Source organism: Varanus komodoensis, unplaced genomic scaffold (assembly GCF_004798865.1).
Source record: "Varanus komodoensis strain SLA01 unplaced genomic scaffold, ASM479886v1 scaffold71, whole genome shotgun sequence".
In the NCBI taxonomy this organism is placed as follows: Eukaryota; Metazoa; Chordata; class Lepidosauria; order Squamata; family Varanidae; genus Varanus; species Varanus komodoensis.
The window spans coordinates 71,330-98,308 of NW_025336360.1; the positions used below are offsets into that span (position 1 = coordinate 71,330).

Here is a 26,979-nt window from a genome sequence, read left to right on the forward strand (position 1 = left end):
GAACCACGGCAGGCATTTGCTGCCCCAGCTAGTCGCTTCTTTTGCCCCCTTGGTGGGTCCGACAGCATTTGCTGCTGACACGGCCAGTTAAGGCCATCCAGAAATGCCTCTTTCCAAACAGGGTTTGATTGCATTTTCCTTTCAGCAAAGATTATCAAATACTTAGCTTTTCAATGTCCCAAGGCAGGTATTTCAGAGTTAGAGATTGCTTTGAGCTCATGCAGCGGGGAGAGGAAGCAATTGAAAGGAGCAAGAAGGAAAGGAAACTTCATTTTCTGTGACTCAGCCAAACCCAGCCCCCACTGCCCCCTTCTGCTTTTCCTCCTTCTCTCGAGTGTGGGGCAAAAAAGAGAGACACTTCCCAGCACGTCTGGTGGACATCTCATTCCGGGAGGTAAGCTGCCCTTCTCGGGGCTCTTTCTTATAATTAACTTACTTTAACTCCAACTAGACTCACCCCTGTTTGCTGCCCACTCCCTGATTTCATCCACACAGCCCGTGATGTGGCACCGTGCTGTCGCGGGTGCATAACCACGTCAGTCCAATCTTTTGGCACTTCATGCTCAGCCTGCAGCCGGAGAAGCAGATGACTAATTTGCAGTTTTCAACGGCTCCAGTGCTTTCATCCCGGGGCATTTTCCCCGTTCCAAGCTCGAGGCAATCATCCAGGCTGGCACCCTCTACCCAACAATGCCCCACTTAATGGGAGACCCAAGCATGAGAGCCTCGGGCTGCCACTGTGAAAAAGTAATAACCAGCATTTCCCACTCTGCAAAGCGAGTAATTTAGACCTTATTCACCGGCGCTGCTCTTCTGTCATGCTTCTAAATCTCCCACCTGGGTCAATATCCACCACTCACATCGAGACTGCGATTGCTGCAGAACACTTCTGTCCAAATGTCCTTCCAAGGGAAGGAAGGAGGAGGATGCAGCAGGGTTTCCACCTTTTCTCGTACGTCGATTTTCACCTGCAATCCTGGCTGATCCCTCCAGCGGTTTCATTAAAAGTGAAATATTTATTTAAGCAGAAGGGTGGGTTTAAATGGTAGAGAATGCCATGTAAACCCAGCCCTTTTGCTCCCCGGGTGCTGCAGTCGGTGGTGTGGCTGAGGGGAAGAAAGCAGAGGGATGGATATGCCCCGTAATCATGTGTGGGCCCCCGCCAGCAGCGCTGTGGGTTATTCAGGCAGCTAGTGACACATGGAAGCTCAAGGGGGTACAAACCTGCTCGGCGGGCTCTCCGTTCCTAGCAGGGTGGCTTAATGCAATGTGTGAACTTGCCCAGCTTGTAGGGATTGCAATTGTTCTGAGGAATTGGACCAGGGTGAAGGGTCCTGCAAGAGACTGACGGTGGAAAGTAGCCAGAGAAAATTCAGCAAATTGGTTTTCTTTTTCTAGAGAGCATTAGAGAGAGAACCTCTAAGGGACACCTGGAAAAACTATCCTAGGAGAAACTGCTGCTCAGTTTTAGCTGCTCATCGTGTTGATGGTCTTTGGAGAGGCCAAAACCAGTTATTTGAGGGGTGGGGAGAAATGGGATGAATGTTCCGGACTGTTGGAATATGGGGACCTCTGAAATGACCATGGCATGGAAAGTTACTAGAACAGCTCCACACCTTCAGCACAGAGCTTGGTGCCCCGCAGTTGCCCAGGCATAAAACTCTGAGCAAAGTCCCCCACTAGCAGGGCCACCCGCACCCATCTGGACCATTTTGCATGCAGTCCTCTGCAAAGCCCTCTGAAGCTGGAAAGCAAAGCCTATGTGCCACCACTGAGAACAGTCAGCAGCCTTGGGAAGTTGCGGGGGACGTGCCTCTGAGAAGCAACGAGAGGGAGCGTGAGGGGAGTCCTCACACGGACTGGTGCTGTTATCTGCAGAAGCAAGATGCCGAGCGGGTTCTGGCTGGCAGCGTGTGCCCTGGCCCTGATCCTCCAGGTTGCATCCCCACAGGAGAATGTATGCCAGGCGCCCAAAGGCGAGGACGGCTACCCAGGGACTCCGGGCCGGGCCGGGCGGCCGGGCCAGAAAGGAGATGTCGGTGAACCAGGTAAGGGGGCCTTGGGGAACCCAGAAGAAACAGCCTTGTCCAGCCGGGGAGCAGCCCTGGGTGTGGGGGATGCCCCTTTGATGGACCGAAGCTTGATGCCTGTAAGAGCAACATGGAGAAGGCTTCCCCCTGCCGCCCCCCACGCTTCCTCTTTGGGTTACTGCTGCCTCTCTAGACTCACACAGGTGGGATTAAGTCCAGATGAGCTCAGTAAGGTTTACTTCTGAGATCACATGTATAGAATGGCACTCCTAAGCTCATAAAAGCTTGAAATGATTTCTCCTGGAGCAATGAAGGGTGGGGTCTAGTTTTCTTCTTCAATAGGAAATGCCTATTGTTCCCTTAGGCATTTCCTCAAATGCTAAAAATTCAGTGACTGGGCCTGAGAGGCCTCCAAGGAGGCCAGGCACCAGAGCTCCCCACTGCGGACCCAGTCCCGGAGGGCGATGTCTGCCGCTGCGTGGGCCTGGGCTAGCCTCTTCCTCTGAGTGGACGCACCTAACACACCCTTTTCCTGCTTTCCTTTGAGGTACGGCTGGAAAGAGCACAGGCAAAAAGGGAGCCAAGGGCGAGCCCGGGCAGCCGGGCTCACCAGGCATGCCTGGGAACCAGGGCTTCAGGGGCTCCGATGGCCCCCCGGGCCCCCCTGGCTTGCCCGGAGAGAAAGGCGCCAAGGGGCAGGTGGGCAACGTCATGAGGCAGCCCCGAGCAGCCTTCTCAGCGACTCGGAAGAACCCCAACCCGACTCCAAACCCGAACGCTGTGGTCTTCAACAACATCATAACCAACCAGGACAACGGCTACAGCTCCCTGACGGGCGAGTTCACCTGCAAGGACCAGGGGTACTACTACTTTGCTTTCCAGGTAATCTCCCAGGGCAACCTTTGCCTCCGCCTGATGCACAAAGGCGGCGTGGTGGCCACCTTCTGTGAAACCAACCGGCTTGGCCTGTACCAGGTCAACTCCGGCGGCAGCGTCCTCAGGCTGCTCCCGGGCGACCGTGTCTGGCTGGAGAGCGACGCCGGGTCCAGGAACAACATCTACAGTGGCGACGACACCGACAGCATCTTCAGCGGCTTCCTGCTGTTCCCGGCAGGGCGCTGAGGAGCCAGAGGCAGCCCTGCTCCTCCCTCGGCCACCCTCCTCTAAATCCGCCCTCTGCACAAGGAGCCCTTTGCTGGAGAGGCAGCATGCGCCCTTCCTTCCGCCCTGGACCTCCGGCGCGTGCACACCCCATGTAGCTCCCGAGAGGCACCAATAAATGTTCTGCGTTTGGAAACGGCGCTGCGTCCCGTTTGCTGGGTCTCAAGGCACCATGAGCTCAGTGCGCCTAGGTCTGGCGTGCTCGATCACCACCAAGGGGGAGCAGGGAAGGGGCTTCCAGGGTGGGCATTCTGGGTCTCTGCTGGCTGGGATGCCCAAGGAACCGGCTGTCCTTGTTCCACGGTGTTGCTTCTAGCCCCCGGCTCCATCTAAAGGAAGGAGGCCGCGAGCAGCAACAGCAGCAAAGGCCCCTGTTGTCTCTGAGCAACCCAGCAGGGAGAGAAGGCACACGGTTGCCTGTGATGCCTCTGCCTCTTTCTGCGCCTCCCTTCCCCTCCCTCCCCCTCTGTCTCTTTCCCTTGGCCTCCCTCTGTCTCTCTCTGTCTCTGTCTCTCCCTCTCCCCCCCCCCCCCCCGGATGCTGTTACTAATTGGGCACCAAAGGGGACCCAAGCAAAGGGCCAATGGCCAGGCAGAACACCCAGTCCAGAGTGGCTTCTTGTGCATTGCCAAAGAAGAGGACACTGCATTGCGTACCTCCGGGATGCACACATTGAGAAAGCAAGAATGATGCTTCAGTGGGAAGGCAGTCCAGCTCACCCGAGCGGGGGCTGCTGGCAACCAGTCCGGGCTGTCGTCTGGGTCCCAATGTGCCGTGTCCGTGCTCCAGCTCTCCATTTCCTTCCCTTTAAACCAGAGAAGGGTAGGCAGCCCTTCTAGCATGCCTTCACGTAGAGGACTGTCCTTCGGTTGCCCTCTGTCCCTGCTGGACCAACCAGGTTGACTTAAATGGGGTGGGATGAGCAGGAGGGATCGTGCTGAGCAGGAGGGATTGTGCTGAGCAGGGTGGACTCACCAACCCGAGGCAGAAAGCAAAGAGACAAAGAAGCAGTCGCCTGCGGTGCATCCTGGCCCCCAGATTCCCTCGCCTCGGTTACAAAAGGACAGGAACACTCTTGGGAGGGGCAAAGCTACTGGCCCTGTTACATTCCCTGCATGTGATTTTTTGAAAGCCTCTGGCTCCTTCTATTCCACGTGTGAGCAGAGTTGGGAATTTGCTCCACGCTTAGCAAATGCACACGGAAACATCTTCTGTCCATTTCTGGCGACGCCTGGGGCGGGACGTGGCGCTTCCTCACAGGACTGCAGCTTTTCAGGGTTGCAAGTCAGCAGAGTCAGGAAGCTTCCTCCAAGACGGTCCAAGCTAGCCTGGCCCAAGCAGCTGCCACAGATGTGTGTCGGATTGCAACTTCCAGCATCCCCAGCTTAGGGCAGCAGAGTGGGGAAGACTGAAAAGTGTCAAGCAAGCAGTTCTGTTCTCTCTCTCTCTCTCATACACCGAGAGAGAGAGAGAGAGAGAGAGAGAGAGAGAGAGCGCATCCATGTCATGGCTGTGCTACATAGATCAAAGAGTCCACTGAATACAGTCAATTGTTGTCGGACTCTTCTTCAAAACATTCTTCTCCCTTCCCTTTAGGGTGCTTTTTCCATCTGCGAATCTCAGTGCTCCCTCAAGCATGCCAGTGGCTCCCTCCTGTTGCCCATCTTGGCCCTGGTCTTCTCAACACAGGGGCACCATCACATTTCACTCATAAACAGGGGAATGTTAGAATCAGGAAGCCAGGGTTACCCCAAGGAGTGTCGCATATTCCTCATAGCTTGTGTTGCATCACAGCCCGACATGGAGAAGGTGGGGACAAAGCCAGGAAAAGTCTGTGCTTGCTCAGAGACTAGGAGGCTTGGTTTGCTAGGAAAGAATAGCCTCTGCAAATTTCCTGTGGACAGAGAAGCAGAGAAACTGGGGGCTGTTGTGATGAATTCAGGGTGGAGATGAGGAGGGTCAAAATCTCCTCTTGATCATCCCAGAGTGCAGGGCACTAAATACTGGGCTCAAGTGACAAGAAGCCAGATTCTGGCTGGGCATCAGAAAGAACTTCCTCACTGTTAGAACAGTACAAAAATAGAACCCACGGCCTAGGGAGCTGGTGGACTCTCCCACCCTGGAGGCACTCAAGAGGCAGCTGGACAGCCCTCTGGGAGGGATGCTTGAACCTGGAGTCCCGCACTGAGCAGCAGCTGGATCCAACGGTCCTCTGGCCCCTTCCAACTCTACGATTCCATGATTCTATGCACTCTGTGTCCACACCTAAGGAAGCTGCATCAGGGAGTCAGAATCCCATCCACGAGTCCTTCCACATCCTCAGCTGAGGTGGAGCATCTTCTGAGATGCTGAAGGTGTCTGCGCTAGCACTGGAGGCTGGGTACCACTTCGGCCCTCAGACTTCGAGACACCGGCGTCTTCATCAGAGGAGGATGGGGCCCGCCTTGGGGCTAGGCCAGGCATGACAAATGGCTAGGATTTTGCCAAATTACCTCCTTTCACTGGAGGGCTGAGGAAAGGGGAACACTCAAAATGGTTCTCTCCTGCCTGTCTCGTTGCCTCAGCTCTACTTTGCACACCCTTGGTAATAAGCCTAGCAAGGCCCCTTCTGTACTTTAAATACAGTGAGATGATATAGGATTCCCAGCCAGTCCCAAAGCACTTTGTGGAGTGGGGGGTGGGGGGGTCTCTTAATTCCAAATGCTGAAAGGAATCTTTGCCCTCACCCTCTCCCTGTCTGCACATAGTTCAGAGGGACCTGCTTTGGTCCAGCACTTCTGTCAGTTTCCATTTCTCAGAAAGGGGAATTTCAGACAGGCCTGGCCCATGCTTCTGTAGCTGAAGATTTTTTCCAGGCTGTGGGATGAATTGACCCCATCCCCCCCGCCGGTCACATGTGTTCTACAGCACGAGAGTCACATGCTAAATGGTTGCAAAATGACCCAGGCCTGAACGTCTGATGCCATTTTTCTCATCTGAATGTTTCCTGTTTGGTCCGTTCCATCCTCCTTCTCCATTGCAACCATGTCTGGGACCTAAGAGAGATCAGAATTCCAGATAGTCAGAACCCCTGTTAAAGAGTCCTTTAAGATGCACAAAATAGGAAGCCGACCTGCTAGAGAACAGTCAGAAACGTAACGTGACGTGACTGAGCCCAAATCTGAGGTCATCGGAAGGCGTGTTCCTGGTGGTTCCAAGTGAACCTACGACACAATGGAAGTCCCCCTTAGAGGAGCCATCAGCGTGCTGGCTCCTTTCCGTGGATCTCCGGGCCTCTGGAGGACAAGCAGGATGTTTGTGGCACCTCCTGATTTCAAGAAGCCTCCCCTGGTTGGCCAGCCGGAGATGTTATCAATATTCTATCTTTTCAAAATGTGCTTTATTTAGGTCTCCAGATCCAGTGTAACTGAGGAAGAACGGGCGGCTGACTGTGCAGCAAAAAGAACTGAAAAGGGTAGACGAGAAAGAGCTGTTTAAAACAAGCTGGGTAACAACTGTGAGAGCTTTAACGAAAAAATAAAAATCCACCTCTGCTTTCTGGTTCTGTTGCTAGTCTAGAATCATCCCATCGGAAAGGGTGTTAGAGATCATCTAATCCAGCCCCCTGGCAATGCAGAACTTCTCCAGCTATAAAATTCCTGATTACCGACTTCTGCTTAAGGGCCTCCAAAGAAGTGGTGTTGCCCATGCTTTGAGGCAGTCTGTGCCCCTCTTGGACTATTAATGTTTAATCGAAACTCCGGTTTTGTCATCTTAATGCACTGTCTCCACTCTTCCTCTCTGGAGCTGCAGGAAACCAATGTGCTTCCTTTGCAGATGTTCCTGTCTTCTTGGGCCTGAGGTCATCAAGAGGGGGAGCAGTATCAGGAAGCTGTTGAAGCTCCAGGAGGAGGACCATTCTCCTTTTTCCTGCTGAGAAAGGGCCTGGATCGGGTCCAGAAAGAGAGGCAAGCGGATAGGGTAGAGGCGGCGGTGGGCCCTCCCTCGCTTTTCGCCTGGACCTGGTCCCAGGCCCAGAACCAGCCCTGCAGTGGCCAAACGGCTTTCTGTCTTCTCCAGCATTGTCCATGTGCTTTTTTTTGCTCTGGACCCCAGAGCAAACCCACAACATCCCCTGCTCTTCACTTCCTCTAAGAGTTTAATTCTCGTCTGCAAAGGACTAAGCACTTCTTCAGAGATCACTGTATAGAACAGGGTGGGAAGCCAGAAGGCCCACTGCTGGCTAATATCTGGTGGGCCACTGAGCATCTGGTGGGTGCTGGGAACCCCACCTAGAATCCTTGTCTTGGTGCATCTTGCTTTGGCCAGAACGCTCCTCTTTTCTGCTCGAGGCCCAAGTGGCTTACTCAGGTTTGCTTGATACAGAGGAGTTTTGCCTCAATTGTTTGGACATCCCAAGTATGTATTCTCTGTAAATTTAAAAGCATCTGGGCACAGAAGGCATTTCCATCACCAACACTGGTATTGCGGTATCAAAATAAAGGCAATAGCAGTGTAGCAGCATTCACAGATTTAGTGGCAATTTATCAGCTTGTCCTCTCCAGCCATCCCTGGTCCCTTCTTGGATCATCTTAGCTCCTTTTGCGGCACGTCATCGGAAGGTTTCCAGTGGTCCTCAATCCTTTGTCAGGTCATAGGCCATCTTATCTTAAGGCAATCGACACTGAATTGTAGAATCAAGAACTAGGAATATTCCAAGCAGCCAGGGGGACAAGGATGGGACCTTTTCTGTGGCAACGTCCTAATTATGGAGTCTTCTCTATAATGAGATGCAATCCCCCCCAAATTAAGTTTTAGGTGGTCTCTTGATACTTTCTTGTTCTCTACAGGCCTTTGGCTGCTTTTAGATGTTCCAGCTCCACAGTTGCTGGAACTGTTTTGCTGGTTAGTCACAGACTCCACTCTAATTTGCTGTGAGATTCTGAACTGTTAGTCACTTTGGGGGTCCTCTTGGCAGGGGAGAAGGCGCAAACATTCATGGTGTTAGTCCTCTTGATTTGGGGCAGAACTCCATGCTGTACGTGCCGGAGGGCTCGGATTCCATCTCTGCCCTCTTCAGGGAATAAGGACATCTGGGCGAGGCCCTGGGGACCCATGTAATCCCTTGTAGACTAGGCTGACCAGCGTTCTCTGCCCTGCACCCTCCAGATGTTTGGACTACACATCCCATGATTCCTGGCCATTGGCCATACTGGCTGGGTTTGAGAAGAGCTGGAGTCTAAAACATCTTCAGGGGGTTCGGGGAATTGACTAAGCTTTTGCTCCACGATTTCCCTGACAGAAGGCAACTTTCTGTGTTGAGCCCCCAGGAAAGTAAGACTTCAGCTTGCAGGAAGGTAGACAATAGTCGTGTCTGAACTGGGAAGCGTGCAGATGACTGCCCTAAAGGCAGAGAAGGGGTGGGCCAGTTCCTGATTCTCCCAGGCCACCAACTTCCCCATCGGGGCTGGAGATGTTGCAAGGAGGATCCCTGGAGCCCAAAGCAGCTTGCCCTGCCGCTTCCTCACCACGCCGAGAGTCCAGCAGATTCTGCACGAGGTAAGAGGGGCTGCTGTGAGCCACGCCACCCTGGGATTTGGCTGCCACTCTGGAGACCACCTGGACCTAAGGCAGAGCACCTGGCGGAGTAGTGGCTGGGGAGGTAGTGACTCAGGGGGGCTACTGCAGCGGGGCTTTGGGGATGGGCTCGTTGGGAGGTGGGTATGCAGACCGGCACTTTCTGAAGGGAAGAGGAGTGATTCCTCTCCACTCATGGGCAGCCAGCAAGCCTGCTTTGCTACCTCCCTCCTTCTGACCCACAACTTCAGGCTGAGATGGGTTCTTCCTGGCCCCCGGGGCCTTTTTCCTAGTGTCTTCTACGAGGGAAGGTTGGTACCTGCAGGTTTTCTTAGGGGAAGTGTGGGGTCCCTGTGGTGTTTGGATCCCAGCAGCTCCGGTTCAAAGGCTCAGCTAGCAGAGGAAGCAGGGAAACCTCCTTCCTCAGCTGTGGAGAGCAGCTGCAGAGGCCGGGATGGGGCTGGGGTGTCAGCATCTGGCTTTCTTCTGCCCTCGTACGCCCTCCCCTCTGAAACAGCTTTTCTTTATTTCAACGATAATGCCAAATTAAAACCAAGAATTGGTGTTGGGGGTCTCTTATGCATGTGAGCACAGAGGAGGTCCCGGCTTCCTCTCTCTGGGAGGACATTGGCTGCTAATGTTGGAACACGGTTGAACATGCTCTGCCATTAATAATGGTTTTATCTGCAGGAATGAAGGGGTCGCCGTGGATCAAACATGCTCAGCAGCTCTTTGCTGTCGATCAGGGGGTGGACACTATGGCCTTCATGGCCCCTTCCAACTCTTCAGTTCTATGATGTTATGATTCTATTAATCTATGCTGCACATGGATTGGCCCCTGGTTGCCCTCCATCTTGGTCCGGCTTTGTTTCGGCCGCTTGTCAACCTTCTCTTAACTCTTGGGGTGGGAGGGGGGTTTCCACTGGCCCATTTGCATGCATCCATATTTTATACTGATTTTTTAAACCACCTGTTTTCCTTGTTTACAAAGCATGACATAGCCATGTAATTAATTAATAAGATGAATGGATTAATTAACATTAGCTTGTATCTTGCATCTGGGATAAGTGGCTGGGGAAGGGTGGCTAGGATTGGTTTCTGGGGGGTGGGGGAGTGCATTTCCTTGTCCCCAGGAAACACTCTTTGTGAGGTGGGGAGGAAGTAACATCTTCCTTCCTTCCTTCCTTCCTTCCTTCCTTCCTTCCTTCCTTCCTTCCTTCCTATGCTAGCAAACCTCCACAATGTCCTCTCATTCCCAAACTGCTTCCCTTTCCTGTTTCCTCAGGGCAAAGATGGACTCTGCCTCAAGAAAGCTCCTGAGCTGGGGATTCATCCTCATTTTTCTGGTTCTGATGGATTCATCTCCTCAAGCTGCTTCTGCCCAGGTGTGCTATGGAGCTCCAGGACTGCCAGGTGTGCCAGGTCCCCCAGGCAAGGATGGGAGAGATGGACATAAAGGATCCAAGGGAGAGCCAGGTAACTAGTCTCTGGTGGGAACCAAGACAACTGCTGTCCACTTGAGTTGGCATGACTGAGCTCCCTTGGTTTGCTGCATGAAGGAGCAGTGATCTTTGACCACCACACCCCAAGGTCTCAGGGCTATCGCTTCTTGATGATGGCTTTTATTAGAGCTGAACCAACAAAGAAAATCTCAAAGACCCAAGAACATTCTGAGTGGTTCCTTTTTCTCACCACCCTAGAAGAAGGCCATTTTGCAGAACCTTCTCTGAATATTCTCCACCCTCCCTTTTCCTTTGGGTGACATTTGCCATTCAGTCCCCATTCCCTCCCTCCCTCCAACACACACACACACACACCTCCCCAGACTCTTGCTGGGGACAATGCAAAATGGCAGACAACACAAAATTGTGCGGCCAGGCTGCTACACGTTTGCAAGAAAACACTTGCAGCAAAAACCTTGGGGACGATTCCATGGTCCTGCTACTGCTGATATGAAAGGGGGAAAGCCAGTCCTCGATTTATCCTGGGGAATTGGAGGGGTGTGATGGCCTAGTCTTTGTGGTTGGAGTGCGATGTGCTCTGTTTTGGATCTTTGCAGGCATTCCAGTCATTCCTGGAAGCCAAGGTCCCAAGGGGGTGGCAGGAGAACCTGGCCCCGCAGGATTTCCAGGGAAGAATGGCCCAAGAGGCCCTGATGGACCTCCAGGAGACCCTGGCCTGAAGGGTGAGATGGGCGAGCCAGGGGAGCCAGGTGGCTACAAGCACAAGCATCAGGCGGCTTTCACCGTGATGAGGCAAACGGGTGAGTATCCCGAAAAGAATGCCCCCGTCATCTTCAGGAAAGTCGTCACCAACATCAACAATGACTATGACATCAACACCGGCAAGTTCACCTGCCGCATCCCTGGCGTCTACTACTTCACCTTCCACACCTCCCAGACAGCCAACCTCTGTGTCAACATGTACAAGAACCGGGACAGGGTGGCCAGCTTCTGTGACCACATGTCCAACACCAAGCAAGTCAGTTCAGGGGGCATCTTGCTTCAGATGCAGATGGGCCACCAAGTGTGGCTGACAGTCAATGACTACAACGGCATGGTGGGGATTGGTGGCTCTGACAGTGTCTTCTCAGGCTTCCTCCTCTTCCCTGACTAGATCCCTCTCACACTTTCTGGAGTAGCTCAGCAAGAGCTTCGCGAAGATTCAAGCATCCAGTGCCTGCCCTTCGTGTAACTGCTTTCTTAGTATTCCTTTTCTGTTGTTCCCCAGATGATTCCAAGTGTTGTTAAAAATGCTCAATAAACCTGTTCATTGCCATTTGTGTGTGCAATGTGTGCATTTATAATCATATTCCCAGGCTAGTTTGCAGGAAGAATGAAACAATTAAAATATAAATGCAAAAAAACAGAACGCCATAAAAGTCAGTATGATTAAAATGGCATTGAAAAGGCCTGCATTTGCTTTGAGGCAAATGTTCAGTCCCTGAAAATGGTTTTCTCCCATCCAGGCCGCTTAGCCCAAAGATTGAAAGCAGATGAAGTAAAAGTGAACGAGCATCGATAAATAAAAATTATAAATCTTAAGGTGATCTAAGTGCGTACATGCCCTTTCTTCAGAAGCAGAGTAGCTTGGGGGTATACCCCACTGAAAAGAATGGACTGCCTCTCTAAGACAGCCTTTCCCAAGCTGGTGCGCTCTAGATATCTTGGACTTAAGACCCATCGTCCTCACCTTGGGCTAGTTTGAAATCATGCAGTGCTTCCTCAGAACCAGAGCTAGGGTGGCAGCAATGAAGGGAACTGCTAAGGAGAATGTAGGAGGGATAAAACGTACGTGTGTGTGTGTGTTAGGAGTCCTGCTGAACCCATATCTTCCCGAGTGGCAGTTGTGGAGAGGGAAATGATGCTGGAGTCAAAGAGTTAATCCAGAATGCACACGACAGGCACCGTTTCAATGCAGAAGCTTGCAACCAATTCTGAGCTTTCTAAATTACTAAACGCCTGGCTTAGCCCTGTTGAGCAGGTCAGTATTAAGAGCAGCCACGTCTCTACCAGTGAGCAGACTAAATTACGCAATTGCCAGACACAGAGGCAGTTACTTCACTCCCTATGGATCGAGGAGGATATGCATGGCAACATGGAAAATAGTATATGCTGGAGGGAAGGGTAACCATCCTAGGCAAGCCCTGCAGCCTTACTCCGGTTTGTCCTGGGAATACAGGGGAGGCCTCTGCTACCACCCAAGGGATCCGGGGACCGAGACTGCACCTCTGCCTCTCGGGGAGAGCATCACAGCAGCACTAGCACCCGCCTGGGCCCGTCCAACAGCCAAAGAAGGTGCAGCTGTAGGGAGTTCATTTCTCTCTGTGCACCAAAAAGGACAGTCTTCTCCAGCCGGTGGGATTGGACATCTGAAGGCAAGCATAGTCTGGCCCTATCCACAAGCCAGCATCCCAAGGCATTGGGTGGGTTTGGGATGGATGTGTGTGTATCACTGGCTCAAAAGGCAGGGTATAAATCTTTTGTAGAATAAAAAATACACACCTGGCATTCACGTTCTCTGAGTGGCAGATCTTCTCTTCGAATCTAGTTGCTACCTGGCAACCAAATTTTGTGGTTGTAATTTACAGACGCCCCCCAGATCTGTGTGGGGCATGCCAGAAACAGGGCTTTTCCGTGACCACCCAGTGATTATGGAAACCTCTCCAAGGAAGCTGGGCTGCCACAGACACTACTATCTTTCTGGTGCAAGGTTCAGGCACTTGGACATAAGTTACGGCCCAATCATCTTGGCATGTTCTAAGTCTTTCCCAGACTGTTCTTCTCAGAATTGCAACTTGAAAACTGAGCCCAGTTCAGTGGGAAACACTGGAGCTTCAGCTGGAAGCCTTGGCCTGCAAAACATATAACACTGAAACTAGTTGGGTCTTGGTTAGGAGGAGAAACCAAAAAAAAAAAAAAAAATGCCTGGCACAGGAATCAACTAGGGATGGAGGGCTGTATCAGAGTGCGAAATATGGTAAATTCACACTAAAATACAAGCTGAATAAATGTTTCCTCTGTTCTGAAATATTGATCCAGAAGTTTGCATGCAAAACTGCCTTGCATGGAAGATCGGTCTTCATGCTGAGTGGCACTGTGCAGAAGAACAACAGAGACCCGGGTTCAAATCCCCGCCTTGGCTCTTGAATCATGTTCTCATGCCGCCCTCGCAGCTTTTATTGGCCCTGAGTTAAGACCCAAGAAGAGGCAGGTAGATAGCTAAGAACATGCATGTCCGTAAATATTAAACAACTTTCTTTTGGAAAGTTTATCCCAATTAATACCTCCCCACCACCACAAAAAGCAGTCATTTCCAAAACATGTGAGTGAGTAGCTGTGTTATGCTTCCAGCAATGAACTTCTTTAGATGAAACCTAATTTAAAAAATATATTGTTTCCAATGTTCCTGGACCACCAGGTTTGCTTTAAACATAATCTGAGATCCAGTGCGCACTCCGATTCATTGTTCCAGTCTTACTTAAGGCCTTGCGTGTCATATTGATTCCCCTTATTTTAACTATAACAAAATAAAATTGTGTGGGAAGAATAGGGGGACATGAGCTTTTTGGAAAATGTTCAATAAGGAGGAAAATTATAGATGTGATATGTGGCACTTTGTGGTTACTCCAGAGGAAACAGGGCATGAAAATGGCTGGAGTGTAGGTTTTGACTAAGCATTGGAAGGAACACTGTCATGGTGAGCCACCCCGAGGCTTCGGCGAATGGGGCGGCATAAAAATGTTTTAATAAATAAATAAATAAATAAATAAAATGGTAGGATTACGGACGGCCTCGAGCGACGGTTCTAATTCACTGGAAACATTTAAGCAATGCCTGAATCATTTGTCCAAGATTCTGTAGCTGTAGATAGAGATGTGCGAATCTGCTCACTGAGGTCCTCCAGCACCCCGAGTTTTATGCACTCTGCGCTTTTTCTTCCGTTGCTTCGAACCTGTTTGTGTGCCTTTCTCACAACTGTTCCTTTTCTTCATAGACTGGAATGATGCATACCTGAAAGGCTCTTTCAGGTGTTAGAACAAAATGCAATCACACCTGCATTAAAACAGGGCAACCCATAAAGCCTTGATACTTCAAGGACACACCTAGCTCGGGCCTATTCTTTGCAAAGGTCATCTGCAGGTAGCAGGAGAAGACCTCCACAGAATAACGGACACAATAGAGGACAAAAACATTCCGTTCTCATGTGGCCAACCAGCTGTCTGTGGGAAGCCCACCAGTACAATGAGTGCCGCAGTACTACCAGGCCCATGTGTAACCACTGGAGCTAAGCCAGCTGGTGGATTGATACATGATAAATGGAAAGTCAGACAGTTGACGGATGACTTGTAACCCTTGATAGCCTTCTAGTCTAGCTCTCTACAAATCTATCTGACCCCCCTGTCCATGTAGATTCCCATAACTACATTTGAGGTGAGCAATTCTATAGTTCACCTCTGTGCCACCTGAAGTCCTTCTATCTTTCCTGAATCTCCCACCATGCAATGTCAAGGAGCAGATTACTTCTCTGAGTTCTGATTTTATGGGGAGGGGGGACATTTCGACCCCTGTCAATCTTCTCCATACTGCCTGGCAAAAGGAAACTGCCTTTGCCCACTGCCCAAGGAGCAATTCTGCAACATCCCAATGCAATGGGCTTCCACATGCTTGAGCCTTCGTGTCTCCTAGCACATGCTCCTCAACCCTTTTATTAACTGGAAAAATCTGGGATCTTCTTTGGCCAGTGGATTTGATCTGGGTTTGGGGGTGCCTGCTCTAAAGCACCCCTAGAACACGGAGGCAAATTTGGTAAAGGCTCAGACAGCGTCTCTCTGGTGCAGCCAGGGCAAAAGTGCTGACCCACAAGGCGCTGCCTAGAAAAAGTCTCGTGATCTGTTGGCACCAGAGACATCCTTGCGGGTTTCCACAAAAGCCACAAATGGCCGGGAACACAGATTTGCTCGGAACATGCCTGACCACAAGGACAGGTTCCCCATATTTCTTGCTGAGTTGCAGGAAGGACCCTAAGAAACACTCCTGCACTTCCCTGTGTTGTGACCAAGGTGCAGATGCAAAACTGCTGGCCTGGCGTGGATGGACGGAAGGAGGCAAACAAAGAAAGGGGAAGCTCCCGCCAGCTTCTCCATTGTCACGAACACGTGGAGCTTCTCTCCATGCACGGAGATGCAGCTGGGCTTTGGCCTGGGGGAGGGGGCAGGGGCAGCGTGTCCCTGTCGCAGAAGCGTCCTCCTGTCTCTGCCGTGCCACCGCCTTCAGTCGGGGCCTGAAGGAGTCCAGTCTCGTTGCCTGAAGGGTTGATCTTCAAGGTAAGGGAAAGCTTTCCAGTGGCTAACATTGCTTTTCAGGCCAGCTTCTGTGTGCGCCTGTGAAGTGGTGGGGAGGAGTTCATAGCAACTAGCCAGACAGAGATCCCAAGAGAAAGCCAGTCCTGGAGATCCAGGAGAAGACAACCAGCTTGGTGGGCACCCACATCCGAGTACAGCCCACAGCTCCAGCGATGCCACCCCTTGTGACGATGAAGGAGAGCTGTGGCTTGTGAGAAGCTGCGAATCGGTCCCCTTTTGCAAAGCGTCCATGTGCATGTGTGGGGGTGTCTTTCTGAGGGTGAAGGCATCCGAGATGCATGGGGCTGCTCTGCAGACGGGGGATCTTCTGCGTTTTAGGAGATCCTTGAGAGGGACACTGTCTGGTTGGAGGGGAGGCCTGTCTGATCGGGTTCACTGGTCGTCTGCTCTCTCCCACTGGGCCCAGTCTGCACCTGTCTCCAAGTTCTGGAGAGCCCTTCAGAAGGCACCTTCAGTGGGTCCCCTCCTTCTGGGAGGCCACCTTCTCCTGGTCATCAGCACAGCTCCCACTCGCTTGCTTGACACGCAAGGCACAGCAGACCTTCAGCGCGTCTGCTCACCAACACTGCCGCCTGGGCCAAGCGAGGGGCAGGCGCACAAGCAGAGTGCCATGTTGGACCCCTGCAAGGGCACAGATCCTTGGCAAGCGCCCATGTACACTTACCTCTGCAGACCCGTATGAGAAGTAGTGGGCAAGTGCCATGGAGTGCGCGGTTTCCCCTTTCTCATTCTCACGCAGCAGGGAGGAGGGCTGGGCAGCCGTGGGTCTTCTGCTAGCTAGCAGGCCCCTGTAAGGAGGGCTGGACCCCCTGCACGGAGCTGCTGCTTGGCTGTGTCACGTCCTGCATGAGAGCCAGACAAGGACGTTCACTAGGGAAGAGGGCTTGTGCCCCATTGGCAGACCGTCCCTGTAGCATAACCCCAAAGGGAGGGTGCCCTCTGGTCAGTGCTGGCCCTGGACACCTTTTGCTCTGTCTCTTTGTGGACATGAAACTCTCCACGCCAAGCCAGGCTGTCGGGAAACGACGCCATTCCTGCAGCTCATTATGGTGAGCAGGCATCTCACTGGATACCAGTGGGATACCAGCAGGTGGGCTACTTTTGGTATGGGTGAAGGGAAACTGGTGGGGTGGGGGACTGGGGACTGCGTGAAGCTATGCTAGAGCTGAGAGGCTCCCGGGGAAAGCTCCTTCAGATGAGGGGAGTGAGGAAAGAAGAAAAGCGCTGGGGAGTCATTCCGGAAGGGGGCAAAGAGACTCCTGCCAGTGCAGAAGTGTGCAAATACCTTCTGACCGGCTTCTGCTCCATCACTCCTTGTCCTTCCAGGATGTTCTCCACCAGGATGCTGGTGTGGGTGATGCTGCTGTTTCTGCCTGCAGCCTGGCAGGTGGGGGCTGACACTTGCCAGGGTCTGGCTCTCATCCCGGGAACACCTGGAAGGCCAGGCGCACCGGGAACCGATGGCATAGATGGAACTGACGGGCCAAAGGGCAGCCAAGGTAAGGGGACGGGAGGCGCAGGGACCGGAGCTCCATCCCACGCATCTTGCTGTAGCTTCCATCCAAAGCAGAGAGCGAGTGCAATTCCCACTCCAGGCATTCTGTGCAATTCAAGTGGAAGGAAGTTTACAGAAGGGTCAAGCACCCCTTCCTCTCCTCCCCATCCCAATTCCCCCCCCCCCGGCAACAGCACCACCCCCTCCTCCCATCTGAAGACGCAGATGGGCTGCGTTCCTCAAGCAGGCTGAGGACAGGCAGGTGAAGCTTTTCCTGGACCCGCTGCAGCTAGGGAGGTCTGCGTGCAGCAGCCAAAGCAGGGTGTTCCAGTGCTCCTCGTGGAAATATTGAACTGTCCACATAGCAGAAACAGGAGATCGGAGGAGAGCCTGGGCTGAGGTCTTCTTTCTGACCTGCTAGCTTGGTTCTCCCGGGGAATTGAGTGGGGGGGAATTGCAACAGGTGGCACCTCCCTTCCAGCATGCACTTGATGCTGCAAAATGTTCAGAGCTGCTTTCAACAGCCCCAGTACAGAAGAAGAAAGCAAATCCCAGAATCGTGGAGTTGGAAGAAGCCCATAAGGCCAACCCCCTGCGCAGGGCAGCACTCCAGGTTCAACCGTCCCTAATCAATACCTTGTCCAGTTGCATCTTGAAGGCCTCCAAGTGTGGGAGAGCCCATGACCCCCCAGTGCCAGGGCTGCATTGCTCTAGCCATCAGGAAGTTTTTCCTGAAGTTTTCCTACATTTTTACAATTCTTGTTACAAATCGACTCGGCTGCCTAGAATGTTCTGAGACAGTCAGAAGGGGCTTTGTAGGAAATGCCCCATGCAGGAAATCAACCCCCAGAATGACTGCCCAGCCCAGGCTAGAAGAGCTCCACTGAAGAACAATGGAGGTGTCACCCAGATCAGAGACTTAGGACAAGAAGGCTCCCCTCCCTGATCGTAGATCTTCCACTTTGATGCCCTTATAGGTTCACAGTTGGGTATGGGATTGGTAAGCCAACCAACGAGCATCCAGCCAGTTCTCTGGACTGCAGCTACTGGGAGAGCTCAGACTGGATGACTTCAGCCTCTTCCTGTCATGCTTTCCCCTGCTTCACTTCCTTCCTTCTCCAGGTCGCCCTGGGATATTTGAGGACAGCAAAGATGCAGGGGAGCCGGGGGAACCAGGGGAACCTGGGCAGCCAGGGAAAGCAGGTCCCAAGGGGCCAGCGGGCTCCAAGGGGCCTCCTGGCCCTCCAGGCCCCCAGGGGCCCAAAGGGGACTCCGGCGACTCCCGATCCTCCCAGAAAGCGGCTTTCTCGGCACTCCGGGGCATCAGCCATTCTGCACGGAGGGGGCAGCCCATCCGGTTCGATCGTGTGCTCCTCAGCGTGAACGACAACTATGAGAACCGCTACGGACGCTTCAGCTGCAGCATCCCGGGGGTGTACTACTTCACCTACCACATCTCCTCCCGGGGCAACCTCTGCCTCCACCTCAAAAAGGGCCGAGGCACCGAGCGAGGCGAGAGGGTGGTGGCCTTCTGCGACTATGTCCACAGCACCTTCCAGGTCACCACCGGCGGCGTGGTGCTGCGCCTGGCCCAGGGCGAGACGGTGTGGCTGGAGCCCACAGATAAGAACTCTGTGGTTGGGGGCACGGAAGGGGCCGACAGCATTTTCTCGGGGTTCTTGCTGTTCCCAGATAGTTAGAGGGGCCCACGTCGGCCTCCTGCTTGCTTTCCACCTGGTTCTGCTGCAGAGCTTGCCTTGGTGTGTGGGCCCTTTTGGGGCAAGGAGCCCCAGAGCTTTTCCTCCACACATGCTTGTAATCAGCACGCGGGGTCTGAAAACAAGAAACCGCCTCGGAGCTGTCCTTGGAAACAAATAAAAATGATTTGATTCCTACAAAATCAACCATTGTGGTTGTTGATTGCATTCTGGGGGACAGGCCAATTGGGACGTGATCTTCCAAGTGAGTGATCGGTGCTAATGGGGACTTCAGTTCCCATCAGCTGTAAACAGTATAGCCAATGGTCAGAAAGCCAGGGAGTTGTAGTCCAAAAGACCTGGGAAAGGCAGTTATAAAGTTTGCATCTTGTTAACTCCGGTGTCTTGGAAGAGAGACTGCAATTTATGAACATGCAGGCTTCCAGAGCCCACAAAGTTCTTCCACAGGCTGCACATTGGATTATTTATTTATTGTACTTATAGGCTACCTTTTTTCCTTCCAAGGAACTCAGGGCAGCTTACATCATTCTCCTCTTCCTCTCAGTCTTACCCTCACAACAGCCCTGTGAGGTGGGTTGGGCTGAGCGTCTGTGATTAGCTCAAAGTCTCCCAGTGACCTCCATGGCTGAATGGGGACTGGAACCCACATCTCCTGGGTCCCAGTCCTGTGCTCTTAACCACGACACCACACTGACTTTCAGCAACGCGTTAGAACCTCAGTGAGGGTAGACGTGGTCTTGGAGAGTTAGCTGCCTGTTTGAAAACTTGCACGGCTGTGTGTTGATTCAGTCTTAAGGCCTTTGCTACCCCTTCATCCATAAATTCAAGTGTATAATCCCACATTCGGCCTGAATGTAGATCACCAAAATGTATAAGGACCAAGATGGATGAAAATGTCAAAAGCGTTTGTTGGGTGGCTGGCCAAAAGACTCCCATCCCCAAAATGTAGCCCTTACCTAGTTTTTCCAGGTGACCAAAATGACTACATATATGGTAAAACTACCCATACCCACTCTAGCGAGCTCTGGTTCTCCTCTTCAACACTGGACAATAGCCACCAGGGGGCGACAGAGACCCAGAGATTGGTGGCCACTCTTCTCTTTCCCGGAAAGCAATTTAGGCAACCCACTGCCCGGCAAGTCCTGAGGAACCTCTGAGAAAGGAAATTAATGGGGTCTGGATCCTAAAACAAATGGTGCAGAGATGTGGGTGGATGTTGGACCTTTGGCTTGGATGTGGAGCTCGTCACAGGGCTGGATCCCTCACATAGTCATGAGGACTTGTTTCACCTTCCCTGCATTTTGTGGACTTCCCCCGCCCCCAGATATTGCCAATTCTCTTTCCTTCCCTTCCTCCCCATTGCCAAATTCTCTACCCCATTTTTGCAGCGGGAAAGACAGGTATGAAAGGAGACATTTCTTAGTGATGGATTTTCATCTTTAGTAAAGTAAGCTGTCTCGCAGATTTTGGGCTGAATGGTCCTACATGCTCCCTGATCCCCTTTTCAAATGGCAACGAGCACTTCCTTAAATCCAAAATGTGGCTAAGCTGGCCCAGCCGCAGTCCCTCTGGTCCTTTCTGCTCATGCCCTGGGCTCTGCCCCCAGGTCCTCCAGGGACAGTTCTGCTTCTCGCAGCTCCTTTATACAGTTTGCCATAGGACTGAATGGTCCCTCTTTGCTCCAGTCCATCCCTCGCACAAAGACTGCAGGGCAGAATTCCAGAGTTGAGAGTGGGAATTTCTGCTAGGGGAAACACAAGGGAAAGGTGCTGGGGACGGAAAGCAAGATGGAGATGATCTTGGCCGTGGTCTCCAGTGAGATCTCCATACACTTGATGGTCCTTCCTAGCTCCTCCTTTCACTGTCTTTCCAAGTTTCTGCCTTCTTCTAACGTCTTGGCTGCAGCCTCCCTCAGAATGAAGGACACAGTCAAGGCGTGCAACATCCTTTCGAATTTTGATTTCTTCATTGCTCTCCTTCCTCCCAAAGTGGCGTTGTTCTTCCGTAGTTGTGGTTTTTATTCTCTTCATGTCGAGCTGCAGTTGTGCTTTTGCACTTTCGCCTTTCCGTTTCATCAGGAGTCCCTTCAATTCGTTGCAGCCAATAATATGCTGTTCTGTGTTGAGAAGAAGCTCTTTAGGGTCTGACGTAGCAGTTGGTGTCTCAAGAACGGGATTGTAAAAAAACACGGAACAATTCTTCCTTGAAAAAAAATATATATGGTTGCTCGTGTTTTCCCCAAGTACAGCTGGGTGACCCATTCCCTTCCTACACACACACACACACACACATGTGGTAATTGTGCATTCATCTAAACCAGCCAGATCTTCACAGATCCATTCACCCAAGGGCTGCCCTTCCAATATTCGCTCAGAATGGATTTTTCGGGATCAAAACCATTCTTATCCTGAAGCAATCCTGCAATTACTGTCATTCAATTGAAGCAACAATTCAACCATGCAATTAAATGATCCTTAAGGCGATAAATTGCACACACACATCTGTGTAAGCTAGCCCTGTGGGTAAAGCTCACCCTGTGTGTCCCAGGGTGCCCCCCCCCACTCCATTCAGTTCACGAGAAACTCATTCAGTTCACAGAAAGAAGGCCTCTAACCAAGCTGGGTGGGTTTATTTTCAAGCAGAAGGGTCTACATTCGGAGCTTGCTTTCCAGCATGGGAAGGTCCAAAGATGGGAAGAGGTGGTGAGTGGGGAACAGGGGTACCCAAAACCCGAAATCACAGCCCCCCGCCATGCCCCAGCCAATCCCGGGGGGCTCGCAACTGGCAGTGAGATTCCTTCCTGGTGGGGAGGGGAGGCGACCCCCCCCCCCAGGGGCACATCCTTCTGCCAAAGGTTGGAGCCAGATTGCTTTCTGCAAGATGGAGACCCAGTTTCCCAGAAGCCCTTGCTTCCCAGCCCACAACAGGGCTGGGTATAGTTCTCTTCCACTGTTTAGTCTCGGGCCACTGCCGTGCTTAAGGGGACGGGCAGAACAGAGTGCTCTGAGTGCAGAGCAGAGTTAAACTTGCATAGATCTTGCCAAACCTCTGCCCTGGGTCCCACCATATGAATGTCTGGAGGCATCCTCTGTTCGAAAGCTCTCCACCCGAGCTTAGAGGGAAAGCACCCCAAGGAGAGAGAGAGATGCGAAAAGCTATCCGCAGTTTGAGCATTATGTACGTTCCCTGGACACAGTCACCCCCAGTATGGTGAGACGCATTTCTCCTTAAATTGCAGTAATTATTCCTAAATTGGCACCTGCACCTATAAATTAACATACCCAAATTTCATGCAAATAGGCATCCTCTTTTGTCCCCTTTTGGGGTGAAGCATTTGTTCTTGCTTGGCGATGCACGAGGGGCCGAGTTGCGTTTCAGTTTCGCCTGGCTTGAGCTTTGCAGCTTTGCTCGCTCCGGAGATCCCCTGATGCAGAATAGAGCCTAGTCCCCCGATGGTTAAATTACTCAGAAGGGAGGATGAAGTGCCAGTAAAGCAGGACACCCTGCTCGACATGATGCAAGGGAGCAGAGCAGAGTGTTTAGGGGATGTGGTACTTCACTGGGATTTTGGGAACTATTTCCTCTGAGCTGTCAGGACCACTCAACTGCCTCCTCTACTCTCAGCTGCAGAGCTTCCCGTTTTTTAAGGAATACTTTGCTGCCAGGTGCTGCCAAGTCGTCTCCAGCTTAGGGCGCCCCTGCCCTCCAAAATCCCCTCTTCATGGCACCCTTGCTGAGCTGTTCTAAATTCAGGGCTGATGGGGCCTGCCCACCTCCTGTCTGGTCTTCCTTTTCTTCTCTTGCCTTCCACTTAGGGATACTTTGAAATGGTAAAAACCAGCAATGCACCTCAAGGGTTATTTGTTGAGGCTGGTTCTAAGGAAGGGACTAACTTCTCATTCATTTCTTTCAGGTCCATCCTAGAAATGTGGGCTTCCCATCAAACAAAGGAGGGCTGACCTTGGGAGGGGGTAACTGGGTGCTCCCCCCGGATGCAGAGCTGAAGGGGCAACAACCTAACTTTGGTGGCTTTATGTATGTTTAGGCAATATTTGTTGGGAAGAAGGAAGAGGAGGAGGAGGAGAAGTGGTGACAGAGGTGGATGCAGAGGAGAAGGAGGGACTTAACTTGCTTTTTCAAACTTCTACAGCACTACAAAGTCTGTGTGTTGACTGCAAAAGTGACCCTCCATCAGTTAGCATTAAAGTCTGGTTCTTTTTCAGTTTCCAGCTTGAGAGAAATCAATGCCTTTAACTTGAAAGCCTTGCATTTCTGGACAAGCAAAACCATTTAGCCACTGACTGGAGGTGGGCATGGAAGGCATCCTCCTCTCGCCTGATCCTGGGAGGGGCTAGCGCTGCCCTACAGATCCCTCTCAGACATAGCTCCATCCCATCTGTGGGGCTCAGACGCCCATGCAAGTGCAAAGCTGCTGGCATCGTGACCTGGAAACAAGCAGGGCGCAGCCGAAGAGGAATGCCAGGAGAAGTGCACCAACTCAAGCAATCGACTGCAAAAGCAGTGATGGATGCAGGGGGCCGAGCATATCTTGACTCAGGCAAGGACTCAGTTGCTCCAACCAAGCGCCCTCTTTGGGGCACCAGGAACTGGCAGGGCAGGGAGAAGACCTGGCATATGACCAAGATCTCTTCTTGCTGACGCCACAGTGCAGGACACAGAATAATCGATTCAAGTTGCAACAACCCCGATTCAGGCCGGACACCAGGAAAAGCTTCCTCAGGGTCAGAGCAATACGGCAGTGGAACCAGCTGCCTGGAGAGGTGGGGGCTCTCCCACAGTGGAGACATCCAAGGTGAAACTGGGCAGCCACCTGAGTGGGATGGTGTGACTTGGTGTCCTGCAACTGCAGGGGGTTGGACTCGATGGCCTTCATGGCCCCTTCTAACTCTACTATTCTGTGATTCTATGAACCTTCATGTCATTGCTCAGTGATTCAGGGAGAAAAGGCTTCGGGGGATCCCCTCTCCCCACCCAACTTTGCTCCACAGACCCATTTCCCTGCTTTCTCAGAACGTTTCATTGGGAGCAGATTCCGCTGACCTCAATGGGGCTTAGCTCTGAGGAGGCCGGGAGAATCGCATTCTTAATATTCAGTTCTCCGCACCCTACAAACATTTTATGGGATACCTTGGAAACCTTTGCTTTTGTCTTCCAAACCAGCCTGTTTGGGTTCTTGCAAAGCACTCAGCCTCAAGACTGAAAAATCCACACGCTGAAAGGGCCCATTTCATGGCGAGTGACGCGGTCGCTGGCTAAGCATTGTGACTGTGAGGCAGCCTGGCTTCATGTCCCCGAGAGGGACAGGTGTCCCTGCTGCAGAGAGGGACATGGGCGCGCTGAAGAGGAGCCCTAACTTAACTGAGGCCTCCTTTCATTTCCCGTCCTTTTTGTGGGCTGCTGGCTACATTGAATCCTTTTTCTCGAGCCATTGTCCTTCGGGCCAGCGGGGCGAAGGGGATGCTTTGCTCCCGATCGGCGTCCTCACAGAGAGTGTGCTGGAATTTCACACCCCCGGGTGTGCGAGGCCGTTTGTTCCAAACACAGCCCCGGCTTGCCTTGTCTTTCCAAGCGGACTGAATGAGTGAGGCTCCCTTGGGGGAGATTTGGGCTGCTCCCGGCTCTTCAGTTCCAAGACAAGACAGCAAGGGAAGGCCACAGCTTCCCCCATGGACGAGGAGTAAGGAGCCAGATACGGAGGGGTTAATTCCTGGGATGAGACCGCTCTCTCTCGCGCTCTCACACACACACACACCCGCCCAGCAACTTCCTTATGAAAAGCAGACTTTGTGGGTCACGAGGAGGACTGTCTCTCCGGGATCGGGTGAGCTTGTGTGTTCTAGATATTAAATTACTCATAAAATATTCGCCCTGTCCCCGCGGCAGCCCGGCCGCCCTCGCTGGCCACTGCCAGCACGCATCTGTGTGTCACCTCCTGCCCCCGAGGTCAATCCTGCCAACCGAAAGCAACGTCTGAGGAAGAAAAGCAAGTGTCAGCCAAAATCAGCTTCGAGAGGGAGCGGGGTGGGGGGACCTCCCGCGCCGATGCACAGCATCTTTGGGGCAGGCACCCTCCGCCCTCCTCTAGCCATGGGGCTCATGCCTGCGCCTCTTGCGAGGGGGTGAGAAGAGCACTACCCCAAAGGGCCCCAGAGCCTTCCTCAGCCCGAGCCGGGCACGTCCCGGGCTGGTGGCAAGGCTATCTGTGACCCAGAATCGGCCATGGCCGCCTGGACAAGGTTGCCAGGGCGCGTGCTCTCCCTGGGCTGAGGTTGCCATGGGGACGGCCAGGGAGCAGCACGCCTGGCCTGCGTTCAGCTCCAGGCATCACTACCCAGCATGCCTTGCTGTCATCCCCAGCTCCTTCCACTCTGTTTCTTCTGAGGCTTCGCCGCTGCCACACCGGCCCTCCCTCCCAACGAGCGGCCACCTGCCCCACAGGAGGGGCCAGGACAGGGCTGGCTGCGGCCTCGCGCCTTTTCCCCCTACCTTCCCGTTCACCTTCAGACACAGCGCTGGCCTCGCCAGCAACTTTTCCGTGCTCCTTCAGCTTGGGATGCGAACACGGTCAGAGGACGGAAGGGTTGGCTGCAAATCAGAAATCAGGACCGTCCGAAACATGGAAATGTGGACCAGCGTTTCACCCTTCCCCATCACCCTGGACCAAGCGGCGCTGAATTGAGCACACCAGAACTGCAGTGTCTCCAGGTTTCTGTGGAATTCCAGTCCATCAGATTGAATACCTTTTTCCTAAGAGGGGTATGGCAGTGAGCAAAAGGGAAAGGGGAAAACACAAGCAACGCAAACAACACAGACACAAACAAAGCAAATGCAAACGCAAACACATCTTGGCAAGCAAAGCTACTTTAAGTGCAAAGCACAGACCTTTACCTTTCCATGTGCTGTGTAATGGCATGTAGACACCTCAAGTTCTTCAATGGGAGAGAGGTGGGAGATAAATGTCATCAATCAATCAACAAGCAAACCCAAAGGAGACTTTCCCGGAAGCTGATGGGTGGGAGGGCCCATCCTGACCTCCACGGGGCGCATCTCGTCACATCGATCTAGCCAGTTCAGCATCCAGGCTCCCACAGTCCACTCGGATAAGGCCTGCAATGGGACCTTCCCCCAGCGCACTCCCCAGGAACTGGAGCCTGTGAAGCTGGAGGGGAAACAGAAGCAACATGGCTGGCAGGCATTCCTTTGATGCAGCTGGATGCTCATGGCGACGCAACTTGTGCGATCACAACGGCTGGCTTGTTGTGCACCGTATGAGGTTTTTTGTCTCTCTTGACTCTCCCACCTTCAGCAACTTCTAGGCTCAGTTCCTGCAATGCGCTCCGCATATCCAGAAGGGTATTGCAGCCAGTACACAATATGGCAACCTGGCTGGTCTTTGGGACATCTCAGAGAAACCAAACATAACTGATATTAAAGTCTCCCAATATGTTTCCAGACGCAGTACAAGGTGGCAATTACTTTTAAAGCACTTCATGGCCTGGGTCCAAAATACCTTCAGGAGCGCCTTTGCAGTGCATGCCACCTCCCCTGCTAAAGTCCTCTGGGGATAATCTTCTCGAGGTTGCCTCTGTACGATTAACACCAACAACACAGAGGGTTTTCTCAGTGGCTGCTCCTAAATGATGGACAGAGGCGCCTGATATTCCAAGGGCTACTTTTGGGATGGAGTTCAAAGTACCTCTTCCAACCTCCCACATCAGTTTCATTAAATATGCTTGTTTTTATTTGAAATTTTAAACTTCTGTTGGTTTTAATCTCTTGTAAACCATCCAGGGTAAAAGGAGAAGGGGATGGCAGAGGATGAGGTGGCTGGATGGAGTCACTGGGGTGGTGGGTGTGGGGTTGGGTGGACTCCGAGGGATGGTGGAGGATAGGAGAGCCTGGAGGAATGTTGTCCATGGGGCCATGATGGGTCAGGCATGACTTTGCGACCAAACAACAAACGATCCAGAGCCTATGGGAAAGGAGCATTGTCTAAAAATCTAATTAAGTGAATAAATAAAATGATCCCAGGTTCTCGTGCTTTCAAGAGAATGGGAGAAAAGCATCACCTGCCCATTTCACCTGGGCTATTCCCGTTTGTGTAAACCTTCGTCATGTCTTGGATCCCTTTTT

General features: G+C 52.4%; 3 protein-coding genes across 5 annotated transcripts; all 3 read left to right on the forward strand.

Moving 5' to 3' along the window:
- The first annotated feature begins 332 nt into the window (after positions 1-332).
- C1QA (complement C1q A chain) lies at positions 333-3,330 on the forward strand. 2 transcript variants are annotated; one of them, XM_044452375.1, is made up of 4 exons: positions 333-394; positions 1,879-2,048; positions 2,578-2,912; positions 3,006-3,330. In XM_044452375.1, exons 2-4 carry the CDS (start codon positions 1,886-1,888, stop codon positions 3,150-3,152), a joined length of 645 nt encoding a protein of 214 aa, XP_044308310.1. In that variant the 5' UTR covers positions 333-394; positions 1,879-1,885; the 3' UTR covers positions 3,153-3,330. The 2 variants fall into 2 exon arrangements, with proteins under 2 accessions (XP_044308310.1, XP_044308309.1); XM_044452374.1 differs by having other exon boundaries at positions 2,578-3,330.
- A 5,248-nt stretch (positions 3,331-8,578) lies between these two features.
- On the forward strand, positions 8,579-11,525 carry C1QC (complement C1q C chain). Of its 2 annotated transcripts, none has more exons than XM_044452371.1 (3): positions 8,579-8,729; positions 10,033-10,223; positions 10,807-11,525. In XM_044452371.1, exons 1-3 carry the CDS (start codon positions 8,644-8,646, stop codon positions 11,361-11,363), a joined length of 834 nt encoding a protein of 277 aa, XP_044308306.1. In that variant the 5' UTR covers positions 8,579-8,643; the 3' UTR covers positions 11,364-11,525. The 2 variants fall into 2 exon arrangements, with proteins under 2 accessions (XP_044308306.1, XP_044308307.1); XM_044452372.1 differs by having other exon boundaries at positions 8,680-8,800.
- A 3,931-nt stretch (positions 11,526-15,456) lies between these two features.
- C1QB (complement C1q B chain) lies at positions 15,457-19,011 on the forward strand. Its single transcript, XM_044452373.1, has 3 exons — positions 15,457-15,573; positions 16,939-17,111; positions 18,230-19,011. The coding sequence occupies exons 2-3, from the start codon at positions 16,940-16,942 to the stop codon at positions 18,805-18,807; spliced, it is 750 nt and encodes a 249-aa protein (XP_044308308.1). The 5' UTR covers positions 15,457-15,573; position 16,939; the 3' UTR covers positions 18,808-19,011.
- Positions 19,012-26,979: the final 7,968 nt, after the last annotated feature.

What these genes read in the sequence shown, in the direction of transcription:
- C1QB (XM_044452373.1), top strand. Translation starts at nt 16,940, where the DNA reads ATGTTCTCCACCAGGATGCTGGTGTGGGTGATGCTGCTGTTTCTGCCT. An exon ending in CGGGCCAAAGGGCAGCCAAG is followed by an intron (nt 17,112 to 18,229) that starts GTAAGGGGACGG and finishes TTCCTTCTCCAG; the next exon opens with GTCGCCCTGGGATATTTGAG.
- C1QC (XM_044452371.1), top strand. Translation starts at nt 8,644, where the DNA reads ATGTTGCAAGGAGGATCCCTGGAGCCCAAAGCAGCTTGCCCTGCCGCT. An exon ending in TCCAGCAGATTCTGCACGAG is followed by an intron (nt 8,730 to 10,032) that starts GTAAGAGGGGCT and finishes CTGTTTCCTCAG; the next exon opens with GGCAAAGATGGACTCTGCCT. An exon ending in AGGATCCAAGGGAGAGCCAG is followed by an intron (nt 10,224 to 10,806) that starts GTAACTAGTCTC and finishes GGATCTTTGCAG; the next exon opens with GCATTCCAGTCATTCCTGGA.
- C1QA (XM_044452374.1), top strand. Translation starts at nt 1,886, where the DNA reads ATGCCGAGCGGGTTCTGGCTGGCAGCGTGTGCCCTGGCCCTGATCCTC. An exon ending in AGGAGATGTCGGTGAACCAG is followed by an intron (nt 2,049 to 2,577) that starts GTAAGGGGGCCT and finishes CTTTCCTTTGAG; the next exon opens with GTACGGCTGGAAAGAGCACA.